The 19,561-nt window shown below is 35.9% G+C and overlaps 1 protein-coding gene across 8 annotated transcripts in view; it reads right to left on the reverse strand.

The window, feature by feature from the left end:
* Positions 1-19,561, reverse strand: part of FAM172A (family with sequence similarity 172 member A) — a 280,969-nt gene that overhangs the window by 202,988 nt on the left and 58,420 nt on the right. For all 8 annotated transcript variants that reach the window (XM_017807269.1, XM_017807270.1, XM_017807268.1 and 5 more), the window contains 2 exons: positions 12,302-12,367; positions 3,259-3,450 (listed from right to left, as the gene is read on the reverse strand). In XM_017807269.1, the coding sequence (XP_017662758.1) occupies positions 3,259-3,450; positions 12,302-12,367 (258 nt within the window). The remainder of the gene's footprint in view (positions 1-3,258; positions 3,451-12,301; positions 12,368-19,561) is intronic.

Below are 19,561 nucleotides of genomic sequence, written 5' to 3' on the forward strand. Positions count from 1 at the left end.
TCTATTTTAACACAATAACAAATCTATGCAATTGTTTTGTACTGTATTATAGGAAATTGCCAGCTTTTTAGCTTAAAAACATCTTTATAATAAGTATTTATTTTATTTTAATTAAGCTTTTGTTAGTCTTACTGCTTTATTATTAGATGTCTTTTTCATACTTGATTTTCTAAAATAGGTTTTGTCTTATAATGTTTTAATGTATTTACACAGATCTGCTTCTCACATTGTATACACTTTTCTCCCTCCCCCATTTCCTACAATCTGTTCTCTGTCTAGTTGTTTATTTGTTCTCTTCTTTCATATTTCAACATCTCTTCTACACTACCAAGTTTGAATATTCAGATTAACACAATAACATTACGTCTTCAGATGAACCCTTGTCAACTTCTCCCAACACCTCTTTCAAAAAAAGGTCGAATCTACACAACAGAGCTTGATGTAAAACGCGGAAGCAGAAGCACAACCCACAGGAACCACAGAGATTAAAATCAGAAATACATTTCTAGCTACTTGAATTCTCACCATGATATTTCTCCTTGAATCTTTTCTTTACAATTTGTAACACCCCCAAAATAATAGAAGCATGATAAATTTTAAGCCTGTACATTGCTCCCTTATTCCATACATGCTCTAAGAGAAAAGTAGGATTTCTTCATTCTTTTTTCCTCAAGCATTGTATCATAGAGAAATAGTTTCTACTCCTTCCTTAACTTCCTGCTTAGAAGTATCAGTTCATCCTGCTCAATCCACTGCTCATTGATTACTTCAGCTGTTGCATCTCTGTTCTCAGTTTTTCCAAGAAATTAACTGAAAAGAGAAGTGAGAGAAAAGCAGTAGAGAAAAGGTATGGTTTTGGCCTTCCTAAAGTTTTTTTTTTTTTTGTTTGTCTGTTTGGTTTCGTTTTAAGAAAACCAGATATTTCTGAACTAGTTCCTGCACAAAAGACATTTAAACACTACTTTTGCAATTTTTAATTTATATTTTTTAAACTAAAACCTAGTCTTCAGCAAATGTTTTAAGATGCCTACAAAGCCTGCATGTATTTAAAACTCACAACAGATCAGTGGAATTTTCAAATCCTAGATACCATTATCCACTTGAAATTCACATAAGTCTGTCTATTAGAAAAAAAATCCAGTGTTCTCTTGTCATCAGCACTGTAATCTTATGCTTTGATAAGGTCTGCTGGTTTCATTCAAGGATGAGACCTCTCCTTAGAAGAAACACAGAAAGATCAAGGAAATTAATTCCTTACTTCAAACTGGCTATGTTGCATGAGGAGTTACCACAGTTTTTACTCAGGCTGTTTATCGTCTAGGCTACCTAATTTCATTTCATTAGAGACAGAAATTGACATGATATCAGCATGTATCTATCTGTATTCTCTTTTTAGTCATAACCTAATGATTCTATATACCCTCAGTGAGATCCAACTTCCATAAAATAGCCTTATCTTGTCAGAAATACAACCGATTCCCACTACAGTGATTACAGGATACAAAAAAAATAGCAACACACTTAATGGTGTAATTGATCAAAACACAATTGAATACAATTTAATCTTCATTTTGCATGAAAAAAAATCATTGCAAATAGTATGTATATGTAGTATATTTACCAGAATTTTAAGATGCACAAAAAGAGAGAGTGTGTTTTATAGCACAGCTGAAATTACTGAACTAAAGAAAGCTAATAATTTAAAAACCATATTGAGAAAAAACTCAAAGATAAGAACACAAAGTTGGATGCCCCAATGTGATCTAGTGATTACATTTCTTTAAAGATACTTTCTCATAAAATGTTTGCGGCTTTTTTCCAGTGTTTTTCTTAAGAAGTATTAAAAATGCAGAAATAAATAATCCGGTTTTAAGTATAATAACCATTTGAGAGAACAGAGGTCTGGTATCTGTCACCCTAGCACAATCACTGCACAAAATAAATAAAAATACAAAAACAGCAAAAGGAAGTATAACTCTCCTGTACTAGAAATACCCTTAAAAGTTAGCTGTTAATTTAGGATTAGGATCTCAGTTTTAAATACTCAGTCTCTCGAGTTACCCAAGACAGCAACAATCTCTAGGAAAGAACAAAAATGCAAGCATGTAAACACTGCTACAAAAATTTAAGTAGCTATAGCTATTTGGATTTTTTGGGAAAGGTTTTGGAATCTATACTGGACCTACCATAGACTTATACTCTTCTTAGTAATCTTAAACTACTTTTTGTTCTGTCTCTGAGTCTTGATTTAAAATTAATAAAAAACTTTATGTTAGAAGAAGGTAAGCCTCACTTCCACAAGTCTACATTTCTTTTTCACACAGTGTCCTCTGGTACTTTGATAATGGGTGCTACAAACAAAAAATAACGTAGTGGCCCCTAATATTTTATACGTTTTCTTCCTTCCCGTCATTGAAAAAAAAAAAAAAAAAAAGAGAGCCATTTTTTAGACTGTATACTTTAAAGACAACTGCAAAAAAATTAAACTTCATTTAGCAAAATGTGAAACAATAACAGTGACAACACTGATATTTAGAGTAGTACATTAGCTTAACTTGGTGAATATAATAGAAATAATGAGTCTTAAATAGGCTCTTCTAATGTTTACTACAGGAAATTTCATTTAGGTAGGAGGGTGTAAGTGATGAATCATACCTACAAAGTTCCAGTGTTGAAAACATAACACTAATTGTCCATTGTCTCTCAAACAGATGTAAATGTAACAAAATACTGTCCACAAAATGTAAATCTTTTCTACTGTCAAGTATTGATAAGTAGTACTGAATCAGAATGAAACAGCATTCAGAACAAAACTGAAGATTGTGCCTCTAATAAATTCAGTACAAGCCTAGCAAAAAAACCTGCTGTTATCATGAAAGCTCATGTTATCATGAGATTACAACAGACGTTAAGTGAGAATATGTAGAAACTTAATGAATTATGAAAGAAAACACTTCATAAATTTCTGTAGTGCCTTCTATTGCATCTCATCAACTGCTAAGGGCTCTTGTCACGTTATCTGCCACATTAAACTATATGGCAGTGCCACCACTGTAAGACAGAAACTTGGTTCCACTAGAAAACACTTCCAATAAAAACCAAACAAGTATTCCCATCAAAAATAAAATGATCAGATAGTAAAATATGAAATACTGATTAAAAAATTGAAACGTCACAGATTTACAGTTCTTCATACACAGGTATGCAGACACATCCACGTGCACACACAACCTTACATATACATTCACTTTTACTTACCCCAATAGCTCTCTTTATATACGGTATCTGTGTGCCACTGTCCAGATCTTCATTAATTATAAGTCTCCTAGCCCACTGACCGGCTCTGACAACACCATTACCATGAATTAGGACCAGGAGCTTGTCAGGATTTATTAGTGCATCTTCACTCATAAAGATAAAGCTCTTTGGTTCACTCTCAGTTGCATCAACCTGCAAATACAGATAACATGAATTTTAATGCATTAACAAAAAAATCTTTAAAAGGACATCTGCAGTTATAAAGTTATCTAACACATTGATATAAAAACATTCACAGTTTAACAACTATTTGAATGCATGTTACAAGGACTAATGTCTGCCCAGTACTAAATAAAAATAAAGCAAAAGCTAGTATTTGTGCAATACAACTCTGAAACATAAAAACATACAGCATTTTAGAACAGCAATCCAAGATAAATTTAAAGCAAAAACAGGGTAAAAAGTGTGCTGAAGCTTTGAAACATCAGATGTGTACAGAAATTTACTGGAAAGAAAGGAAGTCCATAAATGAACAATTGAGAGTGGGGAGGGGAAGGGATCAAGTAATTTCTCACTTCTGATATGCCTGAAGCAACAATAAAATTCTTACATAATAAAAAAAAAAAAATCCCAGAGAGTTCCAAATCAGCCACCTCAATATAAATACCCAATCACCCAAGTAGGACCCAGTATTGTAAATTTGTCTACTATAAATCTAATAGGATAGGCCTAATAAAATATAGAAATCCAATTTGGGTCTAATAATAGCTTCATTAAGAGTCCTGCACCTGGGTCAATGCTTAGCTACTTTGCCATAGGAACAGACCAACAGTCAGCTTCGATATTCAGTAAATCATAACCTAATACCACATTTTGTCTTTAAGAGAGTAAAGCAACACCTTTTGTTCAATAAATACTGAACTTTTTACACTTAGTTTAGCAAGCCTGTCTCAAAACAAAAGAACTGTGTTGGTGTAAATATCATAAGGGCAAAAAAAATCTCATGTCTACTCATTCTTCCCTTTCTACCATAAGAATACATGGAAAAGGAAGAACAAAACAGGCAAATCTCCTCATCCTACTGTACTCCACACCCCTCCACCCCTAACTGTACATCTGCTAGAACCATGCTCCGCAAAAGTGAAGTAAGGCAGATCAGGATATGATCTTTATGTTGAGAAAGAAGGAATGGCTAATTGGATTATGTTAATTTTTTCTCATACATGGGTACATACTCCTAACCACCCTGAACATCGGAAAAATTAATTCTGCATGAATCTCCTGACTTTTTTTTAATGCAAGTCCTAACAAATATTTTTTTAATGAAGTCAATGAGTCTTCCTGAACGAAAGGAACTTCCAAGTGGAATATCTCTCTTCAGTAGCTGCCATACCACCGAAGAACTTATTCCCTGCTCAAAAATGAAGTAACATCTCACGTGCGTCAGTTTGCACTTTCTGCACTGGGAAATAAGACCACTTTCTCTCACATGCTGTGTGAACATAGAAAATATGGTAAAGAATATGTTCTATTGAAAAAAGTTTAGAATACCTAAGTACAACAAGTGTATACTTGGGGCCACAGTCAGATCATGCTTCTGAAATAGCAGTATTAATATCCTAAAAGGTAACACGGATTAGGTAAAAAATCAGCCAACACTGAATCTCAGACAGTACTTGGCAAGGTATAATTGACTTTTACACATAAATTCAATACTTGCAACACCATAATTAGGGAAAAACACTGTGAATTTGCATTTCAGACAAACGTATAACTAGGCTGCATGTTTTAGTATTTATAAAATAAATTCTTGTGCAATATATAGGAAATACTAGCACTTAGTAATCATATGCATATGACTGCATATATAGATATATAGACATATATAGATGATATAACTAGTTCACACTTCTGCAAGTAAGTTAATTTTAACAGCTAAAAATATCTACCAAGCTCATAAAAAAATAACTCTTCATTATTTTCCCCAAATTAATCACATTTGGAAACTTTTTGTCAAGCTAATTTATGTTCAAACAATACTAATTTAGTAGATCCAGCTTTCACTAAACAATGCACATAATGGTCACTCCTGTGCACCATCTTATTTTATTAACAAATCAACACAGAATACCATTTAAAGCTGAACATACTGAGACTGCATAAAATAATTTCTATTTATTAGCCACTTGTTCTTCTGGACCTACTCAAGGACACTGATTTCCAATTCTTTATTTAAATTCAAATTGAATAAATCCAATAAAATGTTTTTTTAGTTTAATTTAACAATTTCTTTCAACTGTTATACACATGTAAGAACAATCTTCCAATAATCTGTACCTAGGCATGTCAAACCAAAGTTATGCTGATAATTTACTGCTTAAAATGACTGTTTAAAGTTTAATTTTCTTCTTCTTGGATTTTTTTCCCAATGCACAACACTACCTTAAGGTTTATGAATGTAGTGTGAGCTCTCTACAGACATTATGACATTCTTAAGATTTTCAAACACTAAATTTCTTTTTCCATATGACTTCTGTCTCAAATGAATTATCACCTAATAAAGAAGTACCAGTCTAGAGAGTATTTCAGAAGCATACTAGTTAGTATTTTGCACAGCTGCTTTCAATATATAGAGTAAAATCAAACTACACTTGAAGTCTAATCTTATTGACATCCACGATAATACATTGACATTGACTCAATTTTTCAGTTCTTAGCCATTACCAACCCAAGGCGTATGAGACCTGATTAGGCTCTAGGAGTCTTTCACTTTGTATACTGAAAGTTTTTAAGATTGAACACTAAAAAGGAAAAAAAAAATCTACTAATATTTTTCTTATTTCAGTTAAGAAACACAATAAAAATTACAAGCCTAGAGCCTATAAAGAAGTGAAATAGGTATAAACTGTAACTGGAGGAAAACATGGCAAATAAACGGAATTGAAACTGAAAAGACTCGGTAAGATTGTGAGAATTGCGAGCAGCTGTTGGAGAGAGAAAACTGCTCATTTGCTTCACAAGATGAGAAAGTCTTCTGTTGTGTGTTTCTACATAAAGCTGGTTAACTCACTTATGTTAAAGTCTTCATAATACTGAAAATCCTGATTTAGTATTTTTCAAAACTATAAAACGGAGTTGATAAATACTACAGGCAGCTAATTAACACATGACCATTACCCGCTAACTTTACAAACCCAAAATCAGTGGAAATACAAACAAGTACCGACTTTACTTGGGTAACAAGATTGACAAAAGGAATAGTTCTTGGCTGTCGAGTAGATGGAGAGAACTACTGAATGAAGTTTTACCTATTGAAGTGAAAGAAGAAAGCATTGATAACTTAGAAGATTCTGCGAAGTGAGACCTTTCAGTGCCCTTGTCAATAAAATGTGTCCTGGTTTCAGCTATGATAGAGTTAATTTCTTCTCAGTAGCTGTTACAGTGCTGTGTTTTGGATTCAGAATTCATATTGTTGTTGATAACACACTGATGTTTCGTTTTTTGCTAAGTCATGTTTACCCTGTGTCAAGGACTTCTTTTCTTGTCTCATGCTCTGCCAAGGAGGAGGTTCCGAAAAGAAACTGGGAGGGAGAACAGCTGGGTCAAGTGACCCAAACTGGCCAAAGGGATATTCCACACCATATAAAGTCATGCCCAGTATATAAATAGGGGGGGAGTTACCCAGAAGGGGGGCTGATCTGGATTTGGGAAGGGGGGGGAGGTGTGTCAGAGGGTGATGAGCAATGGTATTGTGCATCACTTGTTTTTTTCTTTTTATTATCATTATTATAATTTACCATTATTAATGTACTTTACCTTTCTTCCAGTTATTAAACTGTTCTTATCTCAACCTACAAGTTTCACTTGGATTCTCCTCCCCATTCCACCATGATGGGGGGGAAAAAGGGAGGCTGAGCAAGCAGCTGTGTGGGGCCTAATTTCTAGCTGGGCTTAAACGAAGACAACATGTTAGTAATTATTTAAACTTCCATCTCAGGCTTTTCCAGAAGCCATCAGAGGTGCATTTAATTCAGAAGCACACTCTATTTGTCATCAATAGCTGAAGAAGAGCAAAGATCAATCACTTGATGCCATTAAAACTAAAGAAATACAAATACTTCATCTGGATAAAAAACCTGCAGTCTTCTTTATATTCTTAACATAACCTTCAATGGAGCACAAAATGAAAAATTTAAAAGTAGTAGCTGAACAGCTTCTCTCTGAACACGCGACTCTTCGCTAAAATTTTCAAGTCCAGTAGTATATGTTGAACATTAACAGAAGTATAATATTTTACAGTAACAATAATGCAATACGGATCTCAGCCTTCCTGTGTAGGAAAAAATATTCAGAATTATGTTTTGTCAAAGATGCTGGAATAGTAAAATAACAGGCAAGCTTTCCTGACTTGCCAACTGGTCTGATTTTCATATCTGAACAGAATTTATTAATTTTTTGTATCCAAAACTTCAAGTGCCACCTGAGAGAGCAAAATAAAGACAGTAAGCTGGACTTTGCACACAAGGTTGAAATTTAGAAAGATGAGAGAACATGAAATGCCATCATGCGAAATCTTTGAAGCATAACGTTTGCACTCCCTATTAAAATCATACTGAAAAAAGGGCACTGCCCCTAACACAGTCCTGAAACACATTTCAAGCATTCAAACATCATTACCAACTTCACTATCAATTGGCAAAAAAAGGAAAGCCAATACACCAACTTACTGATGACGAGGTTAAAGAAGAAAATGTTTTTGTATTCACCTTTAAAATATTCATATAATAAGGTCATATATGTAAGAGCCATCTTGATCAGATCAAGGGTCCTGTTTCTGACAACTGTGTCCTAGTTAGAACAGCTGGGACCAGCCCATCACTGGATGGGTGTAACCCAAAACTGTGTATTCTATAGCCTTCTGTGCCATTTCCCAGAAACTGTTTTCAATAGACTATTTACACCCTCTGCCCAGAGCAGCCTGACTCCTCAGGCTATAAACTGGGTGTTAAGAGGCCTGTGAGATAGGAGGGTGTTCCTGTCCTCACATCCATTGTGGAACCCCCCGCCCTGAGGGAGGTACTGAGTATTCCTGCCTGAACTGGAGAATATATAATCTTGGAGTCTTGGAACTTTTTTTAACCACTCGTGGGATCCAGAGGAAGACTGCAGATCACCGCTCTCAACCAGACTGCAACCACCACTCTCGACTGGACTGCAACCACCACTTTGCAACCAGACTGCAACAGCACTCTCACCAACAGGTTTTTCCCTTCTCCTTTTACTTTGGACTCACGAGGCCCAAAGAACATCACTCTGTTCATGCCCCAGGGTGCTGGGTTATATATTTGGGGGTTGTGGGTTAAAACCAATTGTTTGTCTGTACGATCGTACTTATTTTATTATTTTATTAAATTGTTCTTCTGATTTATAACCTCTCTTTTGGGTTGGGTTCATTTCCCCTGCCGGTTTACCTTTAAACCAGTACAAACTGGCAGATTGCTTAGGGGAACAGTAAGACAACAAGGTGGTTACAGAGTGATTCTTCCCTGGTTTTGATAACCAGTAACTCTGGGATCTTGCGAGACAGAGTTTATATAACTGGACAAGTATGTACAATACTTCAAGGCACTTATCCTACTTTAGTATTTTCAAATGGGTTTTTTTAATGCATTTATATGTTTCTCCTTGATAGTATTCAATGGTAATGAGTTCCTCAATATAATGGGACATGTATGAAATAGTACTGTCTTTCTTTCTGCAGAGATCTCCTGCCTGATAATTTAAACTTGATGCCCCTTAGGTTCTCTATTATGAAAAAAAGCAAAAACCCATTCCCTATTCATCATCTCTATACCTTCCATGATTTTATAGATTTGTCATCTTCTTTCCTTGGTCATCTATTCTGCAAGCTGAAGAACCTTTATTTAATCTTTCTTTGCCCGAAAAGTATTTCATGCCTGTGATCAGCCTTGCAACCCTCCTCTGTATTTTTCTTTTTAATTCTTCATATCCTTTTTCATATGGTGTCCAGACCCCATGCAGTGTTCAAGATGAGGGCCCATGTAACAAGTGGAATGACTATGTTTTTCTGTTTTGTTCTCGATACCTCATAATTTCTAACATTCTATTTGCTTTGAGAGCATTTGCCATTGACTGCCACTGAACACTAACTGATGTTCTCAGAGAACTATTCATAGTAACTCCAAGCTCTTTCCTGAGTTGTAATAGCTCATTTAGAGGTCAATGTTGTGTTTACAGAGTGAGTTATCTTTCCCATAATTTCACATCTACCAGAACTGAATCTCATGTCGTTTAATCATCTATTTATTTCGCATCATGAAATAATTCCCTAACTCATTATAGTCGGCTTTAGTTTTAGCTATCTCAAATAATTTTAGAAAAAAAACCAGAAAAGTTTGTTAGCTTGTGTTAATTCCTTTTTTTGCCCTTTTATTTACAACTATGTCAGACCTATGTCAGTAACAGATTAATTCATCTGTAAAATATGAACATTTTTTTCCTCTTTTAACCAATTATTAACTCATAAGGGGACTCCCTTCACATATCCTTTTTTAAAAGCATTTGGTAAGTTTGTTGAAAGCTCATTGGTAATACATGTACTCTTTTATTGACAAGATTTTTCTTCTTCATGTGATCTCCAACTCTTTTGATGAATTCTAGTAGTTCTTTTAAAAAGAAACCTGTACTCGTTTTCCTCAATATATTATCATCACCGTCATTACTATTATTACTATTATCTGATTTCAGCAGTAAGTTAAATACAAGTTGGTTATTCTGCAGCTTTATGTTTGACTATTTGTAGAACTCTGGGCCAAAAAAACCCCCTCATCCTGGAATTTCATTATTGTATGATATATTAATTTGTCCTAAGGTCTCCTCTATCGATACATCAAATTTCAGACAGTTGCTCAGAACTGTTTTTAAACAAAAAAAAAAGTTAAGTGTGGAAATTGGACACAGAATATTGGAAATAATCATGTTCATTTTTCTTGTTTGAGCTGAGTTTTCATTCTACCTGCAGTTCATTAGTATCAGCCTTATCATCTCTTTTTTATTATTAGCCTTTACAACTGTAACAAGCTCCTTAAATTTGGGTTTTGGTGAGCTTACTATTATTTTATATGTAACTTGCCAACATTTTTAAACTCATCTATTTTCATGCTAAAAGTTGTCTTATTACTTCTATTAGTCTCCTTTATTAGTTTAAACTAGGGGGTTGTGTTGTTATTTGGAAATGTGTCAGTAGAGACTTAAAGCTAGCCTTTAGAGAGCTTTAATTTTTCAGCTTCTATACACATTGTCTAATTTTTCTCATTTTTGTACGTGTCATCACAACTTGGTTTTGACTGTGTTGAAGGCTCACTATGCCATTAGTGAGGACCGGTGCTCACACCTTGTGCCAATTTTTCCACCAATGCTCATAATTAGACATCTGAGATCTTACTTTGCTCCAAAATGCACTTAAACTATGACGCTTAACAGAAGTTAGAACTAATACATTTGAGAATAGCTTAAATGTACTACTGACAAGCTGCATCAGTGCTTACTACATAATTTATGAATATGAGTAAATTACAGATTAATTTGACAGTGGGAGCTAGACAGGGCCATTCCTCTCCCAAGACAAGAGGCAGATCTCCCAAGGCAGAGCCAGGTAGATGAGTCCCCACATGTGTGACAGAGGTAATCGAAGTGTTGTAATACTTATTCCAAGTTTCTTCATCTTCATTTTCTGTAGCTAGTTGATCAGCCTTAGTACTGCATTACTTATACGCATATTCCTTATAATCCTTTTTAAAAATCAAAGGAAGTCCTATGGCCACAAAATTTAGGTACTTTTAAGCTTAGAAATGATAGCTTCCTGGTTTCACAGACAGAGTGTGACATGGCTTAAGGAAGTCTTTGGATACATTACCTGTCTGGTACATGGAAGTACTCCTTGAACCAAAACTTCCCCAAAAACGAAAAGTAGTTGTGCAAGGAAGCTGGAGATCATGACTAGCAGTGCACCAGGCAGATTGCCATGATGAACACAATCCTCTTGTCTGTCTACATAAAGAAATCTGAAGTGGGGAAATGCTTTCTCAGACAGTCTTGGGTCTTGGGGCAGTCATGCAACGAGCAGGCTGCTTCCCCTTCAACTGCTATGCAAACCTCTTAGTTCAGCTCCTTCTGCCATGATCAGAAGACACTGAAAAAGCTCTTCTGGGTTTGGGCAGGTTATCAAAACGTTCCCTAAACAACACTTAGGGAATGGAAATGGGAATGGTGAAATGTTACTGGACTGCTGAAGCAAAGGACCTTTTCCTTTCTTTGCCTAAATGGGTTTTCCTTGTCTGAATATGAAGGACTGGCAGAGAACAACAGTAATGCAAGAGGTTGTCAAGAGCATAAGAATCCTTTATGACAATGGAAAACTTACATAGTGTTGTCACACTACAGTCTCCCCTCTGCACTCTCCAGTACAGAATATAAAAATACCTGAACATCATAATATCGCTTCACATGTATTTACAAACACTCTGATATGCGGGGGAACACTTCATCTCTTCCAGGGATTGATCAAATATTTTTATTAAACAACATAATCATTTTATATTACATACTACAAGTTATTGAAAAAGTGTGTTTTAAATAACACCTTTGAGTAGTTTACTGAAACTTAGTGTGAGTGTATTCCTGTGAAAAGACACGTTTGCTCTCTACATCCAGCTGCAGAGGTCTCAAAACATGCGCAAATACTTTTTAGAAAGCTTATGGCTCCCCTACCAAAACGGCAATTTGAAAATTCTGGTATCCGGTAAGGCAAGGAAGGCTCAGCTGGAGAAATCAAACACATGAGAAGTGAGGTGGAACTGCATCTCCGGATGCATGCACATGCAGAATGCGAAGGCAGTATCCTGAGACAATGCACTGCACAGAGCCCTGGCACACCCTGTCTTTATCCGAATGCGGGGATTGCAGGCTATGCTGTGTACAAATCCAAACAAACAACGCCTTTGGAAAAATAAATTATACTTACTGGGAGAGTTACTTTCTTCAAGTGGCATTCCTTCTGCAGTAGTTCATAAACATATTTAGTAATGATCTGGAAGAAAAAAAAAGTGCCAAGAGATACTAAACCACTTACAATAATGACACATCCAAGCAGACAACTTAAAGGCTAGTTGGTTAAACTTCTAAGCACTTGTATATGTTTTGCCACTTTTCTGAATCCTTTATTTTATAACTAATTATAGAACTTGAAACTTTAGACAAAAAAATTCTCTCTGTCTCTCAGAAAAGGCCGCTTGCTAGTACAATGGAATTGTAACTCTACCTGTGAATCCATCACGGCTGTATGAATAATTAGGTGCCTCAAAACTAAGGTTTATAACCAATTAATATACATTCAGTAGTATAAGGAAGGCTCTCTTTTGTAAAGAAATACTTTTAAAGAATATTTTTCCATAAGCAGACTCTTGAAACCCTCTCCCCTGCAGGTTCACTTCATGAGTTATGTGGACAGCAGATCTGTAGCCACCCTCAGCATAAATTACCTTGCCATTTGTACCCAGTGAACAGAGGAGGGATGGGTCAAAGGTTTCTAAACAGAAGAAAAACCCTGACTGATTCCCCACCATGGGAGAGTTTAAGTCTCTTGTCTCTATGTAGGAATAAAATTGAAATTTAAGACCTGAAACATAAGAAATCTTTTCAAAGAGCAACCATGAAAAAAAAAAAATCAACCTAGTTGCAACAAAAGACTTGCCATCTCAAATATAACAAAGTTGTCCACAGTTCAATGTCTTGCCTAGAATCCAGGGAATTTTTTTTCTGTCTTTATATAGTCCAAGAAAAATGGAGTTCCAGATATAAGAACTTTCCAATTATTATTAATTTGGGAATTAAACCAAGGAACAAGCTAAAGTGCCTTGTCCATATGGGGCTGTAAAAATGGTTTGTAAGTAACTGCCTGGATTCTATTGGCTAGAAGAGTTTAAAAAAAGAAAAGAAAAAAAAAGGCAAATGAAAGAAGAAAAAAAAGGACTCATTAAGAGGGTCAAATGGTGCTTGCCTTCTCTTTAAAGCTTGGGAAACTGTTTTTAAATTCCAGACAAGACAAGATCTAAGCCTCAAAATATTAATCTAGGAATATCTGGGTACAAACTCAGATGGTATTCTTTAGTCTAACCCCTCAAGGCCATCCATCTGAAGCCATAGTACATTAGGCCCCAACAGAAACATCACTGTAACAAAGCTCTTAAGTGATGGCATCTTAAAAACACACTATGAACTAAGCAAGTAGGAGCCAAGGTACTATAAACTTCAATTTTAATTTTCCAAATGCACAATTACCAAAAAAAGTTTCAATGAAGTCCAAAAGTTTCTATTCTGTAAATGTAAGCAAACACAGTGTGCAAACGTTCAGAACATGTTTGAACAAATCAGAGGAACTGATGAAAGCTAATTAAAAATGTTGGTATATGCCCCTACCTTCCTTTCACTAAACCCCAAAATCGATTATGATTATATGAATTCTTTGCCACCCTGCTCAAATATGTTTATTGATAAAATTATGTTCAAAAAACTTTATGGTTTTAAAGAACATCAGTCTTTCTGAACATTTTTATCTACAACGAAACTGCATTTGGAGAAGAAATTTAGCTGTGAGCGATGAGTTGATTTAAGACATGTTTATCCCCAAAGCAGTATGCTAGGATCATGCATAGAGTGTAATTTCACCTTCAGCGGCAAATTTTTTATGGTTCACCGAAATCAACTTCAGTGTAACGCCAACAAGTAAAGCAGTTAAGTTCCTGCAGTCTCAGATGCTGATGTTGTACAGACTTTAAAATGAGTATAATGAAAATATGGCCTCAAACATAGAAATTTTATTTTTTACTCCTAATTCAGGCCTCTACTAACCCTTTGAATCACTAAAAGAACATTTGGAAGAGGAAGAAGTTGCTATGGAGAAAACATATTTTAGACGCCTCTTGCCAAAATCTACCCTTTTTGCAGCTAAATGTTTGTATCTGTTTCTTCTCTCTCATCTATTTAGACTGAGTGTCTTCAGGGCATAAGTAAACCTTTACTTGTTTTTTCCCACCGCCTGTCTCCATGGGGCTCTGATACTAACTTACTCTTTATGCACTACTCTAATATAATAAATAGTAATATCAGCCTTAAAAATGGGACTGTTAAATCAGCATAGCACCCTGGTGTAGCAAAGACTTGACCTAATGAATGTTTTAAATAGAAGCAAACACGAAGTAAGTAAAATATAGTAGGTTGGAGGCTCAAATACTAAGTCTGAGATTATAATCCTCAGGCAGCTCAGCACCCGCATGGCCTCCGTGGCCCAGATAAATGTGAGGAAAAACTGCCATGAAAAAAAACCCTCAAACAAAAAGATCTCTATGTTCAGGAACTTAAAACAAGTAAGTCTTCTGATTTATGTTAGATATAACTAAGTAAATACCTCCAGAGGTACCTTTTCAAAGTGCTACTGGACCCAAATAAGTCATCTGCAAAGTTCAATAGCTTTATGTCATGACTAGTGATGCTTCATATGGATCCAGAAAATAGCCTATCTTAATCACTGAGAAATTAAATTAAATTACTTGGACAGAAAGCAAAAAGGATAGAGAAAATCATAGAAAGAAAAAAGAAGTACATTATCTTACAACAGAGCTAAGGTTTTACCCTTGCATTGCTAAATACTCTGCTCAATGGTGGCAAGACTATAATGCTGCATGAAGATTGAAGAACAAAACTGAAACTCCAGGTGGAAACCTAGATCTGGTACATAAAACTGCAGGACACATTACACAGTAAGGTCCTGGCTTCATACAACATGTGTTCTTTTAAGACTGTATAGTTCATTGTGGTAGTTTGGTCTGGGTTCCTTGGTGACCAGTTTGTAACCAAGGAAGTGCCCAGATTTACCCAGTATTCCCTACGATTTTTACGTAAGCCAGATTATAAGAAGAGAGGAGGAGAGGCCTTCGCTCTCTTTCCTTCCAGCGGCTTGAAGGTGCAGGTTCCCTGCTGTTGAGTCTGCCGTGTTGGGGAGAGAGGCCTGGTTAGGCCTTGCCGACCTTGGGAGACAGAGGTTGCCGGCGATTGTTCCAGAGCGACTCTCGGTTGTCCCAGGGAGAGTAGTGAGATATTTCTTTGCTAAATCGGGATATATATATTTATATATTTTATTTTGCTAATCGGGATATAGATACATATATATTTTATTTTTTGGTTTTGTTCCTTTTCCCTTCCCCCTTCCCTTTCCCTTGGGAAATTGTATATATTTTAATTGTATATAAGTGTAACATAGGTGTAAATATATTTTTATATATCACTTTAGCTGTCTCTCTCTCGTTTCGGGTTTTCTTTTTTCTCCCTCTTCTCCCTGAGGTTTGGGGGGGGTGGGAAACACTTCTTGTGGTAAGGTTTGGAGACTTGGCAGGGAGCCAGCTTCAAACCATATCATTCATATAGAGGACTTTCTTCAGGATTATTTTCAATTACCAAAAAGCATTGAAAAATTCTGTTAGCAGCACACTTTGTGAAATCTTTGCAATACAACATCCTGAAGCTATATGATCAAGAGATCAATAACTGCATAGAAGTATGTGAAAAGAGAAATTAAAGACTAAGAGTCAGCAACACCAACATGTTTAAAATTACAAAGATCACAAAAGTACTGAAGCCTAAACATGATTGCAAGTGGAGACAAATACCAAAGAGACTCTTTAATACACAAAGTATTGGGAGTCTTTAAATAGAGAAAAGTCTGGAGAAGAGTGCTAAAAATCCGCATATCCACAAAGCAAAAAGGCAATTCCAGAATAACTCAGTTTAAAATAATATCCCTCCATTTTAAGTCTGTAAGAAACTGAAGGAAGCCTTGTACCACATACCACAAACATCAAGAACCAGCCTGGCACACATGAGGAAGAGTAATTGCAGCTGACCCACTGGTGAACTTTTTCATAACAGAGATAGCCAGTTATACAGACAACAGATCAGAATTTGATGACTTGATTCATAACACCTACATCCTAAACTTGATGACTTGATTCATAACACCTACATCCTAATCCACAGGAGCTGCTTCAGCACATACCACACCAAAACCCATGCTGGGATGCAGTGAAGTGCACTAAACCTTGCACATCAAGTTCCCCTCCCCTGCTGTGCTTTACAACCCAAGTCTTCTGAATTCTCTTTTCTCCCCTTCGATGTGTTCCCACTTTCAAAATGAACCATGGATAACTCCACCCACCATCAGATTATATATACAAACAGCAAGCTGCTGCAGAGGGAAAAAAAATTGACAACGTAAATTGCTCAAACATTCAAAATGTTTTCTTGAGTGAATTCTCAGCCACAAACATACTAAATAATGACAGCCTGTGTGATTTGTGGCCTTTCACTCCTAACCTGGCACCTATCAGGAGTCACTGGAAATCATTACCATGCAACAAACATTCATGGATTGACGACAGATGTGAGGAACCCTTAGGTCAGTGCAAACCTCGAAGTCTCTTTGAAGACAATCAAATGCCACATGTCCCTCTCTTCTCCCATATGTGCATCCCCCATGACCAAAATGCCAACAACCCTGACAAATGGTTGGTGAATGGCTAACACATGATAAAGAATAAAGCACACGTGACATGACAAAGGATAAAGTGCATGCGAGCAGTTGACATTACAACCACTTGCATGATAGACGACACATCACAAGCCCTTGGAGCACAAAGCTGCCCACACCATTGCCTGCTCCTACACACTTGCGGCAGATTTCTGGGAAAAAAGGAAATGGCGAAAACTACGGATTAAATGTATTCTTCTGGTGGACCAGATCCATCCACTCCTGCATCATCTTCCTCATTTACAGATACGCAAAACACAAGCAGAACTCCATCATCACCATTACTACTCTTGCTATGACTTTTCACTACTCCAGAAGTTAAGAGGCTACTTCCCTTTATGACTGAGGTGCGCTGGCAATGACACGCTCACTCAGTAGATAGGAGGCATGTGCCTCCAAAGATGTTAGCTTGTGAAAAAACACTCCTTAAACACTTTATCAGATGACTTTTCATTAATTTCTAAACACAACTCTCAAAATACATGAAAGTATAGAGTAAGAGAATCTACTGGCAATAATTTTCATTGCACGTTTTTATGAGTGGCCAGACTTTTTACAATAATATAGATAGTACATTTAAGTAGACTTTAAAGTCCACATTAAGTAGACTTTAGCTAATAAAACATAGCTGAAATGCCATTTTCCTTCTTGATTGACTTCCTGGATTTTCTTAAGTCATATCATAAAAAGGATTAGTACATTATTAGTGTCATTAGTAGTTTATTATTCCTTCATTAACCTTATGAGTTAACTATATTTTAACCTCAGTTTAATCTCCTACATGAGCATATATTACAGGGAAAAAAAAGGAGAAAAAAAGGGAAAAAACTAGAATTGAAATCAATTAGCTCAGAAACCACTGTAGTCTGACCATCTCTACTCTCTACAAAAAGTCACTCTGGCACAACTTGCTATATTTTGAGCTAAAGTGAAGAAAAATGCAAAATTTTTCACTTTCTTTAGAGATGCAAAACCAAATTAACCTTAGGTTTACTTGTCCCATTCTGTGACAGCTGAACGTTACTACTTCACCTGAGAAATTCACATATAGATCAAAATCAACCTCATTTGCCTATGTGTTCTTTTTATCGTAAAGTAGTATGTTTGACCTGACTTCACAAAGTACAGCAAGAGATTCACGTCAGCTCATCAGACCCCTAAAATTACTTCAACTATTAATTTAGACCTGACATAACAAGTTACAATCTCTTGAACCTAAGTTTCTCAAAAAATGGACCTTTCATGGCAATAGAAAGGATACTATTTTCAAATTATTTATATTCAGCCTAAGAGATTAGGCCACTCAGCACTACTATTTTCTAAGAACTTCAAGGCAGAGTGCACAGGTTGGATGTTTTGTAACTTATCTTAAAAATCAACAAGTATAAACACTAGAAGTGACGTCATTACGAGTAATGGATTTTTGTGTTTTATAGGATTTGTCTCTTCATTGGTAATATGCACTTTAATGCAAAAAGAGAAAATAAGCATAAGAGGGAAACAATCCTTATAACATATATATAGTAGTCTACCAATAACATTTTCCTCTTTGCAGTGTAAGAGCAATAATGTTCAGTGAAATAAATGCAAAATGAATTCCAAATGACTACCCTGCAGCAAATCTCAAGTGGTGGGACTGACTTGAGGTTTGCTACTGTGGCTACCATAGCGTTGGTTGAATGAGATTTATTTTGACCCTTAGGTGACAAACCTGCCAATATGTACCAATGAGAGATGCAAGGAACTTTCTGACATGCTGCTCTTGGACACACACTTAGCTAAGAACTGGAACAAACAAACAAACGAACAAAAAAACCCCACCATCACCATTCTAGAACAAACAATCCTAAAAGCTGAGTGGACTTTCTAAAGGCTCAGGTCAATGCAAGCTGAAAAAAAAAAAAAAGAGAGAGAAAGAAAAACAAAATCAATGGCATTTTAAAACAATCCACGAAAAGACCTCACTTGGATTATAGTGTGGGAGAACAACTCATTCAGATGGAATTGACATTATCTCTACAGGATTTCTTGTGTTTTCTACTGAAAGAAATTCAATTGAACCTTAATACACAGTTGTGATATTCTGGATTTTGGGTTGACGTATCACGATTAGGTTCTCAAGATCATTTGAGAGAATTAAATGATAGACAGCAAGGAATTGTTATGAATGCAGCATATACTGTTGACGTGATTTGACCCAATGTTTTGTTACATGGTCTTTGCTGACACCTGTTGGTTTATTTTTTGTTTTCCTTTTCTTTCCTTTTTAAGAAAAGCATCTCTAATTTTAGAAATCATTTGACAACTATTTGGCTTTAGAAATGGCTTAATTACAAAGTTCATCTTATGGAAATTCTCAACTCTTTTTAAATATACATACATATACATATATATGTGTCCTAGTTAGGACAGCTGAGACCAGTTCATCACTGGATGGGTGTAACCCAAAACTGTGTATTCTATAGCCTTCCATGCCATTTCCCAGAAACTGTTTTCAATAGACTATTTACACCCTCTGCCCAGAGCAGCCTGACTCCTCAGGCTATAAACTGGGTGTTAAGAGGCCTTCCAGATAGAAGGGTGCCTCTCTGTTCCTCACATCCTTTTGTGAAACTCCTCGCCCTGAGGAAAAGTACTGAGCAT

This window comes from Lepidothrix coronata, unplaced genomic scaffold (genome assembly GCF_001604755.1).
Source record: "Lepidothrix coronata isolate B3197 unplaced genomic scaffold, Lepidothrix_coronata-1.0 Scaffold18, whole genome shotgun sequence".
Classification (NCBI taxonomy): Eukaryota; Metazoa; Chordata; class Aves; order Passeriformes; family Pipridae; genus Lepidothrix; species Lepidothrix coronata.